Source organism: Danio aesculapii, chromosome 19 (genome assembly GCF_903798145.1).
Source record: "Danio aesculapii chromosome 19, fDanAes4.1, whole genome shotgun sequence".
NCBI classification, from domain to species: domain Eukaryota; kingdom Metazoa; phylum Chordata; class Actinopteri; order Cypriniformes; family Danionidae; genus Danio; species Danio aesculapii.
Genome location: NC_079453.1, coordinates 27,885,613 through 27,907,008, shown reverse-complemented (window position 1 = coordinate 27,907,008; position 21,396 = coordinate 27,885,613). Strand labels below are relative to the sequence as shown.

Below are 21,396 nucleotides of genomic sequence, written 5' to 3'. Positions count from 1 at the left end.
TGTAAAACAGTCATTGGCAGATTTCACCATCACTCAAAGCTCCTCCCGGGAACTCATTTATTGCAGTAGTACGGTCATAAATCAATATTCGACGTATTCATAATAATAATAAACAATTAAATAATTTATTTGTGTTACTCTTTCACATAAAAATCACACGTGAGCACTTCATACAATTGTTAATTTGTAAGGTTATGAATTAAATTAAGACATGTTAATGTTCAAGTATGGCATCATAAACGTTTCTTTGTTGATGTAAGAAAAATGTCCTGTTGAAAAATGTCCTGCTACAATTTAAACATGTCTGACTTCACACATTTGTAATACTACATGTTCAAGTACTTTAGGCAATGTAATTTGATGTGTTATGTTGTTCATTGCATTTATCAATTCAGGTGGCAGGTCCAGCCTGCACCCACTGTCTTTTCAGTCTTTTTTTTAAGTTTTCATCAAGTTCTTTCACAATTTTAATTTCAGTCTGGGTAATTTTCAATCATACTGGACTGGATCACTGTGTCCAATTGTCTGGCGTGTGATGTAACTTGCTGGATTTGTGAAACAGCTTAATGAGATCTTGAAATCGCTCCGAAACCTGAGGAGAAAAGCAAAAATTACTTTATAACTATATATAATGGCTGGTATGACTGGTTCACTAAACAAAATGCTAAAAACCAAGCATAGACTCTCAGAGAACCTGTGTGAAACACATTAAAAAATAAGATTTTTAAAATAACTTATTTAGTATTTATTCAAACCAATGCACTTAATGTCACTTCTACAATATGCCCCACCCACCGATTAACATATAATTTGTTAATGTACAATAAAAGTGACAATAAAAGGAGTAAAAATGAAGTATCAAATCCCCAACTTCATTTTATTTGGCAGTTTGACATTGAATGATGCATTGTCTAAAGTTCATTCATTTTCTTTTCGGCTTAGTCCCTTTATTAATCAGGGGTCACCACAGCAGAATGAACCGCTAACTTATCAAGCATTTGTTTTACGCAGCGGATGCCCTTCCAGCCGCAACCCAACACTGGGAAACACCCATACATACTCTTGCACCTATTGCGCATGTCTTTGGACAATGGGGGAAACCGGAGCACTCGGAGGAAACCCACACGAACACAGGGAGAACATGCAAACTCCACACAGAAATGCCAACTGACCCAACTGGGGCTCGAACCAGCGACCTTCTTGCTGTGAGGCGACAGCACTACCCACTGCACCACCTTGTCTAAACATTTTGGCACATTTATATTTCAACAAATTTTTATTATTTGATTGTTAATATGGATTTCATTTTAATTATTACAATACAATTGAATTAAAGGTCACCTATTTTACCCTTTTTTCAAGATTTAATATAAGTCTTTTGTTTTTCCAGAATATGTCTGTAAAGTTTCAGCTCAAAACACCCATCAGATTTTTAATATACCTTTCAGATTATAAGAATTTTCTGCACTAAACACATTGTAGCTGTTTTTGTTGCCTGTGCCTTTAATGCTAGTTCTTACCGCCCACCTTTTCCATGTGCCTGTCAGAGTGTGCCTCAATCTCCGCCTTGGCTGTGTCAGATAAACAGCACAGTGACAGACATGAAGGAAGCAGATCTCAAGTAACATTTGGGAGAAATACTACAATAAGAACTTTCCCAATGATTATTTGATGTATTTGTTGTGGAATTAACTCAAGGCTTTCTATGAGTCACAAACAATGTCGTTACAAATAAAGACAGTAAAATCGCTGTAATTCATTACAAACATGCAGTGTTTTAAAAACGTTTCAAACTTGTAAAACTCATTCTTGATCACATTTGATGATGACTGATGATCGCAGAGAGCTGAACAGATCTTTCAATCCCCGTTGCTTTGTGCATGTCATGTCTTGATATGATTATCCGCATTACTACCGAGACATGTTAATACGTGGCTGTCAATCAATTCAGTGGGCGGGGAAACCGTACTCAGTCTGGTTGCGGTCAGCCTCAAAACGGGAGGTATTTGGATCCTATTTTAACGTCAGGACATTTAAAAAAAAGAGAATTATTGTCTTTATATGACCACAATATGACTGTAGACACACTATACCTACACACAGTTCTTACAACAGATGATTTTCATAATAGGCGCCCTTTAAAATTCCATAAAATTTGCACCTGCAACAAAGTTTGTCACCTACATCTTGGATAGCTTAAAACATTCGCGTCTTGGTTTTTATATTAGCATTTAATTTTTGGGTGAAGAATGCCTTTAAAGAATTGCATTTTGGAATCATTTTAATTTTCTTATTTTCATTTTTTAGGGTTAAATATGATTTGGATGAGATCTTTGTGAGAAAAAGCTTTAAAGCATGAAAGAGCTCAAACCTCGCTGGCTGTTTTGTTGCCAAGTTGAGCTGCAATAGCATGAAACGTGGTCTGCTTGGCTCCTCTTTGCTGACAGGTGGTCAGTATTACACGGTCTGCCTCCCTTTTTAATCACACAAACAAAGCACAGAAACATTATTTTTATACAGTGAATATGTGCTGATACTTCTCAAATTGCAGATAAACAAAGATTAATCAGCTAACAAAATCAACAAGTTGTGCAAAATTCAGAAATTAAGAATTGGATTTTTTTGTTGTTAATTATTGGGAGTTTGTCCAGAACTAGCCAAAATGTGCCCTAGAAGTATAAAAAAATAAATAAAAATTTTTATTATTTAGACAATTTATTCCATAATACACTACTGGTCAAAAATCTAGTGTCACTAAGATGCTTTTCATTGCTGTATTATTTGAAAATAGGGATGCTCAACATATCGGCAGCCATACTGATATAGTTATTTTTAATGTTATCGGTCCGATATCAAAATTAGGCCAATATCTTTAAGGTGATAAACTACTTAATTGTACAGAACTGCCTGCCTTGTAGGCACAAGAGAATCTTGTGGGAGCGCTGTAATAAAAGTGTCAAATGAATAACAATTGTACATTACTGTACCACTTTTTTATTAGAAAACATTTGAGCTTGTTTCAGTTCTTTCTTTATCATTTTCATTTTATTCAAATTATATTTAACTTGTTTGTTAATTAAATCCAGGTTTGTCATTAAACCTATTATTTTTTTGCGACAGTCAAGTTGCATGTTTATTTGCTATGCGAAGAAAGGAATTGATTTATTTCTGGCAAGCTGATTTATGTGAAATTGTGAATAGGTCTTTATAATCAGCTTGCAATTTTGAAATTATTGCTTTTTTGTTTTGAGTAAGCTATTTTAAGATCAGTTAACACTTTTATGAAGTTTTTAAAATAAAATCAGTTGTTCAATGTACAAAAATATAACGTTTTAAAATATTTATATTCGTACTATATTTATATACTATTGGCTATAGTATATCGGTTAGCGGCCTCCAAATCTAAAGATTAATCGGTTGTCAGCATGGACCCAAAAATCCATATCAGTGCATTCCTATTTGAAAATACAGTCAAACAGTAATATTGTCAAATATGATTAAAGTAATAAAAATCTATTTCATTTTACATTAATTAAAAAAATATTTTTACTCAAATCTCTTCAGAAAACTTTCTAATATGATGATTTGCTAATCAAGAAACACTTAATATTATACTCAATTAGGTATGCTCCGATCGATTGGCTGGAGATCCGATTTAATGACTCGATCTGTACTCGCCAATCTGGCTGATCTCATGAACCGATCGTAAGTGTTTATGAGTTTACAAGTGTGAGCGATTGCAGCTATAATATATACAGATGTGGAGCAACCTCTGTTTACAGTCTATTGGTGCGACTCGCATGAGTGATGGTCTCTTTGTTGCAGCCATTGTATATCCAGTGTTTTGAGCTGCATTAGCTGTTTTATCTATTATTATCTGTAAAGCTGCTTTTGGCTACGACATGTTCACACCTAAATGGTTATAAGAGATGTGGTTAAGGGATTATATGCTGCATCCTTAATTTTTTCTCTTAGGTAAGGAGAGATCTTCACTTATGTATGATACTTGAAAATGTGCTTTATGCATTATAAAGATTGAAACATCAGAATTAGTACTCGGTATCGGACGATCACCATGACAAGGAATCGGCATTCGTATCAGCTGCAAAAATTTTGATCGGAACATCCCTATTGTCAATATAATTTTTTTTGAGGAAAAAATATATTCATTTTTTTAGGTTTATCTGATGAACACAAACTTTAAAATACTTCAAACTTCAACAACAAAAATATAATAATAATAAAATTCTTGCTCATCCCAAAATATACACTGTGCAACGATGAGACATTTCTGTATATTAAAAACACACATACGTATATAAAGGTGGGAACAGCTAATGTATCCAGTCAAACTTATGCTTTTTTTACCATTTTCCATCAAATTCTACTACCTGTATTTATAGAATATTCCTAATTTAATTCTGAATCCCACAAAACCTTAATAACAAAAAATATATTTGAAATTAAAATGATGCACCAACAAATAAACCAGGCGTTGCCAAACCTTTCAGACCATAACCCCCAAAATAACAATGCCAGTGACTTGTGACCCCCAATAACCTCTGAGGTCCTGACCCCCACTTTGGGAACTAATGAAATAAACAATAGATGTATATTGTGATGCCATACATGAATGCAACAACAATTCTAACCTTGTCCAGAGGACTACTTTTTTCCCAGCTGATGTGTGAGAGATATTTTTGGCACAAACAGAGCTTCCTGTGGCATTAAATAAAGACTGTTGACTGTCCCCCGACGAAGCTTCAGATTCCTTATCCAACACTGCACTGTTATTCTTGACCTTGTTCCTTCTCATTTCTGCCATCTGAGAGAAATGACACTATGTAAGATAAGAGCCAACTAAAACAGAAGAAAATGACAAAAAATTAATAGACGTGCTAGATGAAAGGAGAAGTAATACCTGAGCATGTTTATTTGTTTTTCTTCTATATTTAATTGATGTTTTGTCTGTCTCTAGTTTATCCGGTAACACATTTCTGTTAGGCTGAGATGGCTGACTTTCTTCCAGGTCTTGATTTGTTTCCACACTTTCTTGCACTTGAGGGTATATGTGCCTAAAATATTCCCAGAATTCCTCCAGCAAGTCAGTGTGATCACGGAGAAGCAATGCTATTTCAGCTTTTATCTGAAAAATAAATATACATGACTAAAATTCTCATATTGCAGAAAAAGAATGACGCTTGTGAGCTTTTCTTTCGGTACCTCTTTGAAATCAGCGAGACCCTGTGACTGATCCCCTTGTAGAATGTGCACCACCTTTCTGTAGAGATAAGACTGCTCTCCAAAAGTGCTCTCCAGCTGGCGGAGAAACCGTCTGCTGCGCTCAAACGCCTGCTGCTCTGCCAGCTAAAGCCACACATTAACAACAGCATCACATTAGTGTTATAAAACTCTTGAGTGCGTGTTATAGTGATGGCTGCTGTCAAAACAATGCACTATGAAGCCTCAAATCCTTTACGAATCTTTTGTTTTGAATCAGTGGCTTCGAATTAGAAATGTCATATGATTTCAGTAAACAGGTCTTCATTGTGTCATTGCAGTTTTGAAAATGTATGGGTTTTCTGCTTGAATGTGATCTGTCTAATACCATAAAATCAACATATATAAATTCACGTACACTCACTGGCCACTTTATTAGGTACACCTTACTAGTACCAGGTTGGACCCCCTTTTGTCTTCAGAACTGCCTTAATCTCTCGTGGCATAAATTCAACAAGGTACTGGAAATATTCCTCAGCTTTAGAATCATCTTGTGAAGTGTTAATTAGTTTATGTAATTTGATGCAAAGATGATATAATACAGTTGTAAATACATATTCATGTATATACATTTTTAAAACATATTTTAAGTACCTAAGATTATGATGACTGTTAAACAAGTCATAACCGGCTTGTGAAAAATCGTTGAACAGGTTACATAGTTTTTAGCTGATCTCAGATCAGTTTTACAGGTTTGTATAGGTTTTAATGAGACGTTTATAAAATGAAAAGCAATAGAAGTTAAGTGTCTTGGACTATTTGGCAGTTCAATATGGTACAAGCAAAATATAAATCTTGAAAATTTGTAAAAGAACGCATTTTATGCATACATTGATTTTGAATTATATTGTTCAAGTGCATTTATAGGTTGTACTTGTAAGTTCGCAATTTTAATAACCATTTTTGTTACATTTACATGGTTTTGACCATCAGAGATCCATTCTTCGTACCTCGCTTAAATTACCTAGGATAGTGGTTCTCAAACTTTTTGCATCAAGTACCACCTCAGAAAAAAATTGTGTCTCCAAGTACCACCATAATGACGAGGCAGATTAATTCTTATTATTAAGAATATTTATTTTTGTCAGCCACTTTAAACACTATAAATAGTTTGAACATTAACACTGTACTTTGCTTGTAGGTTAAAAGTCAACGTTTAAAATGAGCTTTTAAAAGTTAATTAAAAAAAGGTAGGCTATTGTACTTAAAGTAAAAAGAAAACTGATGCACTTAAATGTTAAGCATTAACAAATAGTAATCTATTTATCACAACCTGTAAATGTTACTTGGACCTCATAAATATAGGCTATGTGTCATCATATTCATATATAACCCATTTTTTGATACATTTTGAAATATGTTGCATGTACACATGCCATATTTGTATATCTTTGAAATCTAAACATTACCTTGTATTTTAAAATAAATGATTTAAAATGATTTAAATTGGAAATTAGATCTGCTTACTGTGGATTCTTTACAGTGCGTGTGTCAGAAAAATAAGTGATTATATGCATATAATAATGTCTTTAAAGATCATTGATTTTTAAAGAAACCAGATCCTAAATGTGGCGATTTTATAATGGCATGACAGTTCACTGGAAGCTCTTGAGCTAGCTGACTGAAAAACAAAGTCTGTATGTATTTACCTAATCGGTTCAAATGTTTCGAAGTTTTGAAAAGCTTTCTTCTCCCATCAATAGTGTGTTATATTTAGCCTTGCATATTAAAGTATTGGTAATTCTCATCTACCAGGCCGCACTCTCTGGCTTGATCTGGATGCAGGAAGGCAGCAAAATCCCGAAGCAGTTCAGGCCAGTCCTCCAGCACAGGCTTGAGTCTCATCAGCAGCTCGAGTGACGTGTGACTTTCTGGATCTTTCGCAAAATCAGACAGAATGCACAGAAATTCATCCACCTTGCCTGGCACCTGAAGCAGCACCTCATACACCTAGAGATGAAGAGACACAGTTCTGCATTAAGTGAATATTAATAGTTACACACAGATGTAAATATTATATAAACTTCTTGCCTTCTCCAGGTAAGCTTGAGCAAAGGCAATATCTTTAGCATCCCTGTAGGGATCGTCGTCAGATGCATCATTATGAAGGACTGTCTTTCTCTCAGTCTGAGTACAGTGGGAACCTGTGAATGTCGCATTATTCAGTTTAGATGTATATGCTCATGGCTTATTAATAAACAGTTCTGTAAATGTGCCTGCTTAACTGCTTTAACTTTTTCAGCTACAGAATTCATAATGACTGAACTGACCTGAAGGTTGATGCTTTGATTGAATATTTAAACGTCCTTCCTTTTCAGATACTGTCTTTGTAGCCAGATGTAAGAATTTCTCCATGGTTTCCTGGTGGTGTACAATGACAAGGTTAATCAAATGTATTAAATGAAAACATGTTTACATACAACACTGCATGAATGACAACTCCACATTCGTAAAAGGTGAATCTTCTGAGAACTGTTCACATTTTACTACAAAAGAACTCCTTATTTTGTATAAAAGGGCCTATTTTTAGCACATATTTTCATGTAAATTAGAATTCTCTATATTGTCTCCTCACCACCAATCAGCTGGTGTGTGGTGTGCTGTCTGGTGCAATATGGCTGCCATCGCATCATCCAGGTAGATGCTACACACTGGTGGTGGATGAGGAGATTCCCCCAATGTGTAAAGTGCTTTGAGTGTCTAGAAAAGCGCTATATAAATGTAAGGAATCACTATTATTATTATTTATAAAAATAAATAAACTGTTATTACGTATTATTATTTTTGCTTTTTTTTAATTACTGATCAGGTATAATACTAAAAAATAATATATTAATACAAAAAAAGATACATTTAAAAAGCATAAATCACATTTTATAATATATTCAAAATATAAAACACTTTAAATGTATATTATATTTCACTCATTTACTATATTAATGATCATATTAATGGAGCCTTGGGGGCCAAAGAGACAGTATGGAATCTTTTAATAATTATTATTTAAAAGGTTTTTTTGACATATAAACAGATTTGGCATTTTTTGTTAATTTTTAAAGGCCTGTGGCGAGAATGTAGTTATTTAGATTGCATCTATGCAGTTTATTTTTAAGGATAGTGCCTATTTTAAGTAATTATAATTCCTGAGATACATTGTGTCGGCATCCATTATTGAGCAGAGTAAAGACGGTTGACGTTGTCCATCCACAAGATGGCGACAGATCACATGATAAGCCCTTAGAAGAGAAAAGATCAGCACTTTTTCAAACTACAGCTGATTAAAACATTATAAAATTGGATGACATTCTAAGTCGATCTCTCTCTTTTGTATGTTGCAGTGCTGTATTTATACCATAGTAATTGTAGTGTGTTGAGCGTGAGATGGGCATCGCATATCAGGAAAGTATGTATTTTGTGTTCGCCAATCTTTGTATAACCCTGAGTTACTTTTTGGTTGGCCATCTGTTCGTATCTTGTTTTCGTTACTGCAGACTAATTCAATAAAAAGAAAGAAAGAAAGAAGAAATGCCTGCATGTGTTTAGCATTTTTCCTTATCGCAAACACAACAGTAATCTGGTAGCGATTGCGTTGCTTTGGCTTTTTCGAGGTTACTTATTGTGATATCCTGATTACAACAGAGAAATACTGGGGAATGTCTCTAGACTGATGGCATTTCATGCCGTTCATCCTTATAATCTTAAAATGTGAGCAAAATAACCTGTTTTGTCATCAATTTAGACATTATGCTAGAGAATCATTCAAATACTAGCTCCAAATTTATGTGTGTGAATTAGTGACTTTTCTGCTGTCCTGATGTCAGCTGCAGATGTGAATGAATAACAGAAGAAAGTAGTTCCTCATACAAAGGGATTTTTAGGCTCTCGTGTTTGATTCTCTTTTTATACACACGATTATGCCGTCGAACTGTTGTATAAACACAATATCACACTCGTAGCAGTGCGATATGGCTGTATCTCGTCACTGGTGGGACACTAAGGCACTTGGCCTGTGGCCTCACAGCAACGCACGCCTCCCACCAATGCCAATATACAGCCATATTGCACTGCTTCAAGTGATATTGATCATATACTTATTGGTATCCAGTATTAACCCTTAATAACATACTTACTAGAAAAAAAATCAGGAGTGTTGCTGGGTGTTATTTCAAGGTTTTTGAAATTAGTCCAAAAAATATACTGTAATCAAAGTTAATGAAGTTACCAAATATGGTTCTTCACCTAATAAAGGGTTAATAGCACAGCAATTATGGAAATTATCTTACCTGCAGTTCTGGTATCAACCGGACACCGGAAACATTGTCAGCTTCACCTGTTTCCTCATCCCCAAACTGCCTGTTGCAGCCTTCCTGCTCTTTTCCATTCTGTTCCTCTGTTTTTTCCATCTCTATCTCAGCATCTTCTTCATCTATACTAGGCATTGGGCTCCCAGAGGATTCAGAAAGTGTGAGAGACATCTCTATGGAGTCGCTCTTCCCACGTTCTTCCTCCTCATTCTCAACCATTCCTCCATCATCATCATCATCATTTAGCTCTGCTTCTGCGGTTTCTTCAAAGCCATCATCAGGAGTCTCCTGAATGAAGGACATCTGTGATTTATCTCCTATTTGTCCATCAGTGCTGTGCAAACTGTCTGCCGATGTCTGTTGTTTAACATGTTTGCATCTCAGAGCTGATGACTGTTTTAATGTTTGTTCTTGTCCAGCTCTCTGATGGCCAAAACTGCTGTTTGCAAACACATTTCCTGAAGGGAGAAGAAGAAATCGATTCACAGGTTTTGGACAGACTTGCGCTAGACCACCAGAGACCTTTGGTAGAAGTTTAAGCAGAGTGCCACAGCGCTGACTAATGTGACTTTGAGGCGTCTGGACATTCGTGTTTAGGATGGGAGTGGGACATATAAAGGTGTTGGCAACTGGAGGTGACTGAAAACTAATGATGAGGTTTGAAGCTCTTGGGATGGCTGGTTCAACAACATTAGAGGTGACTATTTGTGTTTGATTCACAGTTATATGCCCAGAAGGATAAGACTTGAGCTCTGGTGTCACAGCAGCAGGTAAGGTGATGATTACGTCCCTCTGGGTTGCAGAGCCAGAGACGCCCATTGGTGTTTCTATAGCATTTATTATAGAAGCAGACCTTGAAGAGCTTGGATTAGAAGTGATTGGAATATTTGGTAAAGTGACAATCGCTCCAGCTTGTTTTGGTCCCACTGGAGGAAATCTAGACAGTGTGAATGGGCCAGTAATAGCTCCATTTATAGGCAAGCTTGGATTTGGTTGAGGTCTGGAAAGTGACAGGCTTTTTGGTAAAATGGTTGGTAACTGGTTGAGAACCAACTCCATCTTTTCAGCTGATGGGGGATGTTTTAAGAGCGTGGCAGATTTATCAGTCTTGTCTTTTTTCTTTTTGCAGGCAATCAGAGCTGATGCTTCAAGTGTCTGAGCAAGGTCTTCAGGGAGACTTAGAGGATAACGCATGCCTGGGGGAAAGCAAAAGTTTGGTCCTGAAGGATCAGTGGCTTCGGTGGTCTGGGTGTTCCCAGATGGCTGGTTGAATGTTCTTACATGCTTATAAATGCACTTAAGGTTTTTCTAGAGGAGAGAATAGATACACGTTAGAGATTATATAAAATGTCATGTTATTATTGTTAATCCTCCGGGTCTCCAGAAATCAGAATCACACTTGTAACCCATTAAGATCAAAAGGGACAGAAGACCTTAAACATAATTTTCATAAAAATCATTCAAACTTTTTTGTTTAATACTATTTTTTCTTTTTAATTATATATTTTGAAAGGATGTTTAAAAAATTATGCAGTAATTAATATAACAATTTGCATCATTAAAAACAATGGGATTTAAATTTTTCATATTATTATATTTTTTATTAGTGCAGTATTTCCAGTTTAAATAATTAGAGGCAGATTAGCACCACCTGGTAAAAAGAGAAAAAGAAAAGAAATGTAAAACCTGTCTAATGTCATGGTGTAATGACCCACTAGATGCCTGTAAAACAGCTTGTGAATTCCTTGTGGTTTTTAGACAAAATTAAGCATTTTTTGTTTTAAGTTTATAGATGAGTGTTTGTATGTGTTCATTTCAGTCTTTATGTTTTAGATTGTCACAAGTTATGGAATAGATTTTACATATTCTCAAAACTTGCTCTGTATTGAAGATACAGTTTTTATAAGGTGTGTTTGTGTTTAAGTGCGTGTCTGTGTAAAAATTCCAAGAATTATGTTTATTTTTTAAGATTTCTCATTCATTTCCTATGGTCGGTCATTTTTGACATTTTATTTTACGCCCACTTTGCCTACTTGAATCTTGCTTTAATTTTTTCTTATGTTTACACTGCAAAAACTAAAAGTGAAAAACTTTTGTATTCTTACAAAGAAATGACAGAGGAGACCCAGAGGGTTAAATAAAAACATAGAATTAAATAATAAGAGTTATTACTGAGAGCCAATCAGGCATGAGACTCTGTTCTCTTTCGACTGGGGGGCGTTGGTCACAGGGACTGACCCTCTTACTGGCCAAGGGCATGGAGGGGCATTTTCCTGCCATGAAGTAAGTCTGAAAAATGTAGGAGAAAATATTTAACATGATGTCTTGTTTATCACAGATTTTCAGAGTTGAAATTGATACAATAGTACAGTGATAAGGGTTGCAGTATCAAGCAAAGGTAAATTACTATTATACTGTGGCACGGTTTAATATGTTGTTACTATAATGTGAAAAGTACTTCAAGTGTTCCATGTCAGCCATCCAGACAAGAGGAAGCACTAGCTTAAGGCTTGGTAAGATTAAAGTATCTACTCATCCCTTTAATGCCTCATTATCACTTTATAATTATTTTTAAAAAGATTAAAACTAGGTCTGTCAAACGTTTACAATTTTAAAACATATTAATTATATGTATTATTTAATAACAATTAATCATACATGTCTGAAATGATATGAAGATGAACAATACTCTAAATAACAAACTGCTACTAGATGGCAATAAATGTCGAATGAGTGAGTCAATGAGTCATTTATTCATTTGATTTGATTCATTAAGAAATCAAATAAATGCCACAGTTAACAAGTAATTGGTTCACTCTATTTGTTCAAAACATGAATACCATTAGAAAGGAATTACTGCTGTGGGTTGATCAGAGACACAGTCCTGCTGTTGCTTTGTATTTCCATTGACAAAATGACAGACAATATTGTGTCAAAATTATAGCACAATAACAACTTATTTACTGAACTGTTGTATAGAATCAATATCACATTTGCACTAGTGCTGCAGCACTAATTTTACCTTATTCTCTGAAGAATGCCATCATTACCTAATGATAATGCTACCTATAAATTGTATTCATTGACTCACCTTGATGACACTAGGAAAGGGCTTCTGACATGCATCACGAATGTGTGATTTTACACTGATAAAACTCCTTGTAGCAAGCAAATAGCGACAAGTCATCTGCAGGGGGTGTAGGGTACCTCTTAAGTGCTTATGACCAAGGACAACAAGACTGAAGAGAGAAGAAGAGAGAGAAGAAAAAAAAAATCAACATTTAAGTGTTGGTGTCTTCTAAGAATGTATAATGATTGAGGTTAAACCATGATTCTGGTACCAGTCTTCAGCTGAGGTGAATGGCCCTTTGAATTTAGAGGGACGCAGCTGGATTGTAGGAAGTAGCTCTGGGTAGAGAAACACAGAGCGAGTCGCCATCAACCAGGCCAGTGGAGCAGGAAACTGACATCCTACAAGAACAAATAAATACCAGAAAGATTACAGTACAATTGGAAAGTACAATACAATTTTTTCGTGAAAGTCGCAGTCACTGTATAAAACAGAGATTTCCATGATCACCAAAGTTTTTAACACAAGTAAATATTGATAATAATCACAATAAAAATAAAATCAGTATGTATTTTAAGTTTAAATGCATATTTTTGTTCATGAGAGAAATGGTAAAACCATTTTCTAATCACTTTTTCACAGAAGGTTCAAAACCTTTTTTCTAGTGGTGTAACAGATCACAAATCTCACAGTTGACATAATAGTTTTTTAGTCATGGATCGGACTATTTTTCGGATCAGCCAAATAAGAAAGGAGACAAATGTAATTTGCTTTCATTTATTACCAAAACAGTACTGCAAGACACTTTCGGTTTTACCAAACAGACCTTAGAGCCTGTAATTAAAAGAAATAATCAGCTGAATAAAAATAAATTGTAAAATAATCTGTGAAAAATTGACTGTTATTACTATTGTTGCTGATAAAGTTTAATGTATAATTCTAACATTATAATTTGTACAACCCATATTTAGTTTAGTCTCATTTTCAATAAATGATTCAATTAATCACTCATAAAAATTTCAGTTTTGAGGAACTATTTAGTGGAACATTTTTAATGGCTGGTTGTTGCCACCTATGTTTTAAATGATGTAATTGCTGCCCACAACTTTCATTTTGAGCGTCAAGTTGAATGCATATGACAGTGTTTTTAATCTTTACCATAAACATCAGTAGTTATACCTAAACTATAAATTGTTTTTCCAGCACTTCTGTGTTATTTGACTGTTTGTTAACATAAATACTAAATCTCTTTCTTGATTTTTGTGTTTTTCAAACACATATTTGAATGCAGCAATTCAAAGGATTAATAAACATATGCAAATCTCATTTCTCTCTTATCTCTCTCAAATCATTTATACTTTATGTTGCGTGGGAAATGCGATCCTGATCTTTTAATGATTGCAAAGCTTACACCGAATGCATTAAAGCAGGCTAAACAATTAGTGACAGAAAACCCCTTTAATAACCTAAAGAAACCCACCACATTCTAAATAACCTACCACAACTTCTTCTGTCATCATTATATTTTACAGGAAAGCCTAAATAATTTCATACATATAATTTGAATGACGTGAGAGGCGATCTCTCTGTGATCGCTACAAATTTAGTAAAGTAAAAAAAAAAATTATTTATCTGTGTGTCATGCGTGTTCCGAACCAAAGGGTTGTGATCTGTACAAATCACGGATCAACCGTGATCCAATACACCCCTACATTTTTCTATTCTTTTTTATGTTTAACACAAAAGAAGACATTTGGAAAAACATCGGAAACCTGTAACCGCTGACATTCAAAGCAGGATAAAAACAATGCAAGTAAATGGCTTCCAATGGCTTTTCAGAAAATCTGAAAGTGACTCTTAGAACAACAGGAAGTTAAGCACATGATCAAAGAAAACTTCTTTTGGGGTTAGCTAGCCTTTTAAACTTATCTTTATCGTCAGAACACAAAAACAGGTGAATAAAGCCTTACTACAATATGAAATAAAAATATGTATTCATTACAAGTTTATAAACATTGCTTTCTGGGGTTCCTTTCTAGCTGTGGTATTGTTTCTTTCATCATACAATCTGATGTTTAATTCCTATTACTTTACTAACAGACGCAGTGCTGAGGAAGGCACAACAACGCCTCTTCTTTCTCAGGCATCTCAGGAGGTTTGGAATGAGCACCCACATCCACTGCTCGTTCTACACCTGCACTGTGGAGAGCATCCTGACTGGCTGCATCACCACCTGGTGTGGAAACAGCACCAGCAGCAATCGCAAAGGTCTACATAGGATTGTGCAAACTGCTGGACGCGTGGTAGGAGGTGAGCTTCCCTCTCTCCAGGACATCTACACCAGACGGTGCATGAGGAAAGCCAAGAGAATAATCAGTGACTCCAGCCACAGACTTTTCTCTCTGCTACCCTCAGACGGTTCCGCAGTATCTGATCACGCACAAGCCAACTGAAGGAAAGTTTCTTCCCAGAGACTATCAGGCTGATGACCACTTGACACACCTCACTGCATACCATCAAGATGTAGCATGCACTGCACTTTAACCAATCCGTACTTAAAACAATATTGCCTACAACAATTTACCACCAACAGTCAAACTATGTGTACACCTATTCATTGTCTTATACGTATTACTGTTAACATTGCCAATTGTATATAGTCTTGTTTTTTGGGAGTATGTTGTTTTATTTTGCACTGTCTGGAGCCAGCACCTAAGCTTTTTACTCATCATAGTACACGTGCTTCTGCTGATTTGATTTAATAACAAGAACGAACATCAGAAATTATGATCTGTAATAACATATTTATTTTTAGACATTTCTATTTAAGCTTTTCAATACTAGTCTGATTGGAGAAATTCACAAATTTGCATAGTGCATCAACCTCGCATTTGTTTAAATTTTGAGACAATTAAATTAATTTCACTGCCCTTTCCGATGACTGCAAATATACACAGAGTATAAGCAACACTTTAACTTTTATGCACTTATGAGAATATCCAAGAGTTTAAAATTACCAGGTAAACATGGACTCAAGACTGCAGGATCTCCTTTGGGTGACTGATCTAGTTCCTCCAGCAGAGAAACGGCGCCCTGTAGGTTGCAGGCTTTGAAGATGCTGGTGAAGCCATGCTCTGCACGTCCGCAGTTGTGCTCTCCACGCTGACCAAACATCTGCAGCTCCAACTAGGAGAGGATGATGGAAAACCGAGAAAATTTTAGATGACATTAACCTGTATCTACATACATTCTGGTATGTTTCGGTACATAGGATGCACATCTCACCAAAAACTGTCTGCTTGTTGAAGCCTCAGTCTCCAGACCCTTGACTGAGCTGCTCAACATGTTCACCTGCGTGAGGAGCTGCACATGCTGCAGGATAAAGAAAACAGCCATTGAAAAAAAAACATCAATAATAATGTCTTCTAAGGTCCCGTTTTAATCTGGCAATAATACATATTTTCACAAGCGGTATGGGTTACTGTTTCCAGTAGGTATTATGCATTCAAATGCATCCTGTTGATGGGAATGGGAATATGTTAAGACTCTTCTATTATTTTTCCACAGTCTATATTATTTCCGCAGGGCACACAGTGTGAGGCACAAATGCTTTTCGATGAACTCATGTTACACAGCTTACTAAAGAAAGGGAAAGCTAATGAATAAAAGAATGTGGATGTCAATTACAATTTTGATCACTGATGCTTTAACTGTCACCTTTTGGTCGGGCCTAAAAATATTGTGAACAAGCCACATTGTTTTTTGTTTTTAAAACACATTCTTAGAGATATGTATATATATATATATATTTATTAGGGGTGTAACAGATATTTTCATTACCTGTAGATTAATCCTAAATTTGTAACAATCGCAGAGAAATCAGCTTTCAGCTTAATGCATTCAGTGTACGCTGCATGATTAATCATTAAAAGATCGGGATCTTAACGCCCATGCAACATAACATACAAAATGCAACAAAGTATAAATGATGGTGATTTGCATAGGTTTATTAAACTTAAAAGACGTAGTCTTGTGAGTTAGTTATGAAGTTACAAATGGTCCAATAACACAGAAGTACTGGGATAACAGTTTAGATAAAACTACTGATGTTTATGGTAAAGATAAAAAACACAGTCATTTGCATTTAACTTGACGCTCAATAATGAAAGTTGTAGGCTGCAATACATTATTTAACAAACAGGTTTCGACAACCAGCCATTAAAAATATGCCACTGGAAATCTAGCAATGAAACATGAAGTTGTATGAGTGAATAACTGAATTTATTTCAGAAAATGGGACTTAAAATAAATATGGATTGTACAAATTTTGTTAGATTTATGCATATAGCGTTATCAGCAATAGTAGCAATAACAGTAATCTTTTCACAGCACTGAGTATTTTACAAATTATTTTTAATCAGCTGATTATTTCTTCATTTTTTTTTTTATAGAATTATAAGTTATAAGTTCTGTTTGTTGAAACCAAAATCTTTTTGCAGTGCTGGTTTTGTAATAAATGGAAAGCAAATTACATTTTTCTCCTCCTCTTTTGGGCTGATCCGTTACTAAAAAACCATATTGTGATCCGAACCGTAAGATTTCTGATCCGTTACACCACTAATATATATGTGAAGTCTGAAATTATTTATACCCCAGGCAAACTGACATTTAAAGTTACATTTATACTGTTTTTTTTTTTTTTTTTACCAGAAATGACACAAGCTTCTCCCCAATGATAAGATGATGTAGAAGAGGCATCATTGTGGAAAAAATTTATCTCAGCTTTTATTTACATTTAAACAAAAACTTCAAGTCAGAATTTGCCAGGGTTATGAATGTCAGACTTGACTGCATGCTATGTATGATATGTATAGTTTATGCCTGAATGCAAAAAAGCTAACTTAACTTACAAATTGAAGTTTGAAACTTGCATGTTTATATAGTTTTTCAGTTTGTTTGTTCTCTATAAAATCTTTTCTATAGAATCTAGTACTTTATAGGCCTTTCTACTGGCAGAGTTTTTTCCACATTAAGCTTTTTTTTCTTTTTCCATCATGTCTACAGTAAATACATAAATAAACCTAAATTTGTTCACTTTTAAAAATGTATTTGTTAATTGCACTTCAAATTGACTAAATAAAAACTTGACTCCTTCCAGACCTGCTGGATCTGCTGCTGTAGCTGTAGTTTCTGAGCTGCACTCAGGGTCATGGATGTTATGGGGCTGGAGGGCCGCTGAGGGCAGGCTGGAGGTAGAGACACTCCTTTACTCTCCAGCAGAGCTTTTCGCTTCCTCACAGCTGCCAGCTGCTCACGCACTGTTCGATAACGCTGCTTCAACACATCCGCCAATGGGTCCTCATATCTACACACCGAAAACATCTCACCTGTAAATACACTTCAACTGCAAATCAGTGGATCATGCAGAAAATAATGTGAGGATGAACATACTGAATGTTCTCCAGAATGCCAGGCGGCTCCTGCAAGGGACTTTCCTCTTCCTCTTTTTCCTCCTCTTCTTCATGTCCTTCTTCTTCTTGACCTCCTAATTCATCCTGAAACTATAGGTGATGAAGATCAGATTCAGCACAGATAAAGAAACAATAGATGTGTAATTTAAGTATGGATACGTCTTGACAGTTCCACAATGATGATTTTCAAATAGGCTTGTCACTATTATTTATTAATCATGTGACTGTGGCAAACAGACCGAATCATAATTATTTAGTATAACTATAATAGCAAAGTGGAGGTCGATGCTGTGGTGCAGTAGGTAGTGCCGTCGCCTCACAGCAAGAAGGTCACTGGTTTGAGCCTCGGCTGGGTCAGTTGGTGTTTCTGTGTGGAGTTTACATGTTCTCCCTGCATTCGCGTGGGTCTCCTCTGGGTGCTCCGGTTTTCCCCACAAGTCCAAAGACATGCGGTACAGGGGAATTGGGTAAGTTAAATTGTCCGTAGTGTGTAAGTGTGTGTGTGTGTGTGTATGTTTCCCAGAGATGGTTGCGGCTGGAAGGGCATCCACTGTGTAAAAACGTGCTGGGTAAGTTGGCGGTTCATTCCGCTGTGGCGACCCCAGATTAATAAAGGGACTAAGCCGAAAAGAAAATGAATGAATGAATGAATAATAGCACAGCAGTAATTGTGTGGAAATTAAAACAATTAAGAATTCATTTGAACATTTATGTTATGTCAAAGATTCCTAGTCTTCGATAAAGTGGAGAGCATGTGAAGACTGAAAGAAAAGAAAAACAGCTAGAAAGAAAGGGAATGTGTTGTTACAGCACAAAGCATTCTGGGTATTTAGAACAAAGGAACTTGGATCCCATTAATCGCTCTTGATTTATTGAATCAAATATACACTAGTCAGTCAGAAATAAACTAAGCACTCACACTACAAATAAAGAAGGAAATCATATATCTGAATGTTTTTGTGTGGCAGCTTGTTGATAACCTGTCACATACAGAAGAAACGGTTCATTTCATTGATTGGCTCTTGATCCGATCCCTCTGCATATGTGCTCGATTTCTCTAATTCCAATTCAGTGCTATAGACATCATACCTCGGAGTACATGTTTTCAACTTCTTAGCCACACAAAGAGCCTTTATAAAGGTATCTACATATTAGTCAATATTATTCTGAGGGTTTGCAAATGTATTTCAAAAGATATCTTTATCACTATAAAAAGCTTTATCACTATAGATTATTTTTCTGTGGTGATTTGCATTGGTTTACATTGTGCACAAACATGGCACAATTAAAAGGCCTTTCTTTAATTATATTATATTATATTATATTATATTATATTATATTATATTATATTATATTATATTATATTATATTATATTATATTACAATGTAATCATATATACTTTAAACATATATATTGTAAATGTAAAATCATTTGAAGCTGTTTATTTATTAAAATAAATAAATTAATTAATTAAGAGACAAATAAAGTAAAACAAAGCATTAATTACTTGTTAATTTATCTAAATTGTCACATCTTACATTCTGCTTTAAAATGACATTTCTTATGTTTGGATTCCTCAAATTAAGTCAGATTAAGCAAAAATCATAGATCATTATCGATTAGACCGTTTTAAAAACATTTATGCTTGTCCAACTCTAGGAATATAATTATAAATAAAAAATAAATAAAATGTTAAATCTTACTGCATCAAAGAGTTCCTCCATCAAGTCATTGACTTCCTTTTCTGAATAACAAAGGAAAGAAGATTAATATCAATACAATCCAGATAGTCGGCCTTTTCAATTCTCTTAAATCAACTCACTAGTGATGCGCACTGCCTTGTCATTCCTGTAGTCCTCCACATCAGGCTCATCAATGTCAGCCAGAAAATTGTACTCTGGGTCGTCTTCATCATCACCCTCCTCTAACAAGAAAATAAGACATTTTTGAGCACATTTAAGCACATGTATGTTTAGTCTGTCCATTCCTACCTTCATTGTCCATGTCTGAGATCATAAGGCCCTGCAGCCACTGTGTCCATTCTCTGTCCTCAGGGGCGGAGCCAAACTCATACATGTCAGGAGTGATGTCAGGAGCCCGTAGCTCTGCCTCCAGGCGACCCAGAGGGACGTCTCTCAGTGGACGCTTTGATCGTGTGCGGAAGGAAATCAAACTCTCTTCTCCATTTGCACCACTGAGACTCTAATGCCAAATAGAGATTCACAAACTGAGTAATAGTTTATCATAACTACTACATAATTTATTATTAACTGACAATACAGATAATTAGTTTTCATGTCAAATAGAATATTTGGGGACAATATTACGTTTGAAGACACTGATACTTTTATTTAGCAAGAATGCATTAAATTCGGCAAAGGTGAAAGTATAGCTTGGATGTACAAATAAAAAAAAATTATTAGCCCCCGTTTATTTTTTCTTTCAATTACTGTTTAACGGAGAAGATTTTTTTTCAACACATTTCTGACCATACTAGTTTTAATAACTCATTTCTAATAACTGATTTATTTTATCTTTGCCATGATAACAGTAAATAATATTTGACTAGATATTTTTCAAGACACTTCTATCCAGCTTAAAGTGACATTAAAAGGCTTAACTAGGTTAATTAGGTTAACTAGGCAGGTTATAGTAATTAGGCAAGTTATTGTATAACGATGGTTTGTTCTGTAGACAGTCGAAAAAAAAAATTGCTAAAAGGGGCTAATAATATTGACCTTAAAATGTTTATTAAAAAAAATTAAAACTGCTTTTATTCTAGCCGAAATAAAAAATAACTGTAACAATAATAATATATATATATATATAGCTGTAATAAAGCACAAAAGTTGCAGAATGAAGAGCTAAGCATGGCATGAAAAATCACAAGTAATTTGATTTAATTGTTAATCGTTTTTTTGTGTAGATATGTTTAAACTTAAAATGCAGAGATACAGCCTCAGGTGTCGTTTGTTTTGCTGGCATGGATGAAAATTTACCTGGATTGAATCTGGTGAAAATAACCACAACAGTCTATGGTATATATCAACAAAAATCTAAATGGCAGAGAACGTTTGGCCAATTTTGGCATAACTAGTATCAATGCGCTTTGCAAGACCCATGCAATCTAGCAAGACTCATCTCAGGAGTCAATACTAATTAAAGGCAGTTTTAAAATTAGGTATAATTTTTGAACAAGATGATAACAACCTAAAAACATTGAGTTTGGTAATGATACACCAATGCTGACTCGGTATACTGCTCTAAATT

The 21,396-nt window shown here is 35.1% G+C and overlaps 1 protein-coding gene across 2 annotated transcripts in view; it reads right to left on the bottom strand.

Annotated features, from left to right (window-relative positions):
- Positions 1-44: 44 nt before the first annotated feature.
- The window catches only part of gon4la (gon-4 like a), a 29,025-nt gene continuing 7,673 nt past the window's right edge, over positions 45-21,396 (bottom strand). The window contains exons 11-29 of one of the 2 annotated variants that reach the window (XM_056479711.1): positions 20,118-20,328; positions 19,949-20,050; positions 19,830-19,870; positions 18,106-18,215; positions 17,815-18,019; positions 15,940-16,026; positions 15,672-15,840; positions 12,926-13,055; positions 12,676-12,823; positions 11,757-11,873; positions 9,564-10,892; positions 7,551-7,641; positions 7,312-7,424; positions 7,033-7,230; positions 5,224-5,367; positions 4,922-5,146; positions 4,653-4,825; positions 2,372-2,474; positions 45-592 (exon numbers count right to left, since the gene is read on the bottom strand). In XM_056479711.1, coding sequence (XP_056335686.1) covers positions 509-592; positions 2,372-2,474; positions 4,653-4,825; positions 4,922-5,146; positions 5,224-5,367; positions 7,033-7,230; positions 7,312-7,424; positions 7,551-7,641; positions 9,564-10,892; positions 11,757-11,873; positions 12,676-12,823; positions 12,926-13,055; positions 15,672-15,840; positions 15,940-16,026; positions 17,815-18,019; positions 18,106-18,215; positions 19,830-19,870; positions 19,949-20,050; positions 20,118-20,328 — 3,780 coding nt within the window. In that variant the 3' untranslated portion in view covers positions 45-508. Of the gene's footprint in view, positions 593-2,371; positions 2,475-4,652; positions 4,826-4,921; positions 5,147-5,223; positions 5,368-7,032; positions 7,231-7,311; positions 7,425-7,550; positions 7,642-9,563; positions 10,893-11,756; positions 11,874-12,675; positions 12,824-12,925; positions 13,056-15,671; positions 15,841-15,939; positions 16,027-17,814; positions 18,020-18,105; positions 18,216-19,829; positions 19,871-19,948; positions 20,051-20,117; positions 20,329-21,396 lie in introns of those variants that run through there. The other variant, XM_056479712.1, reaches the window with a different exon arrangement.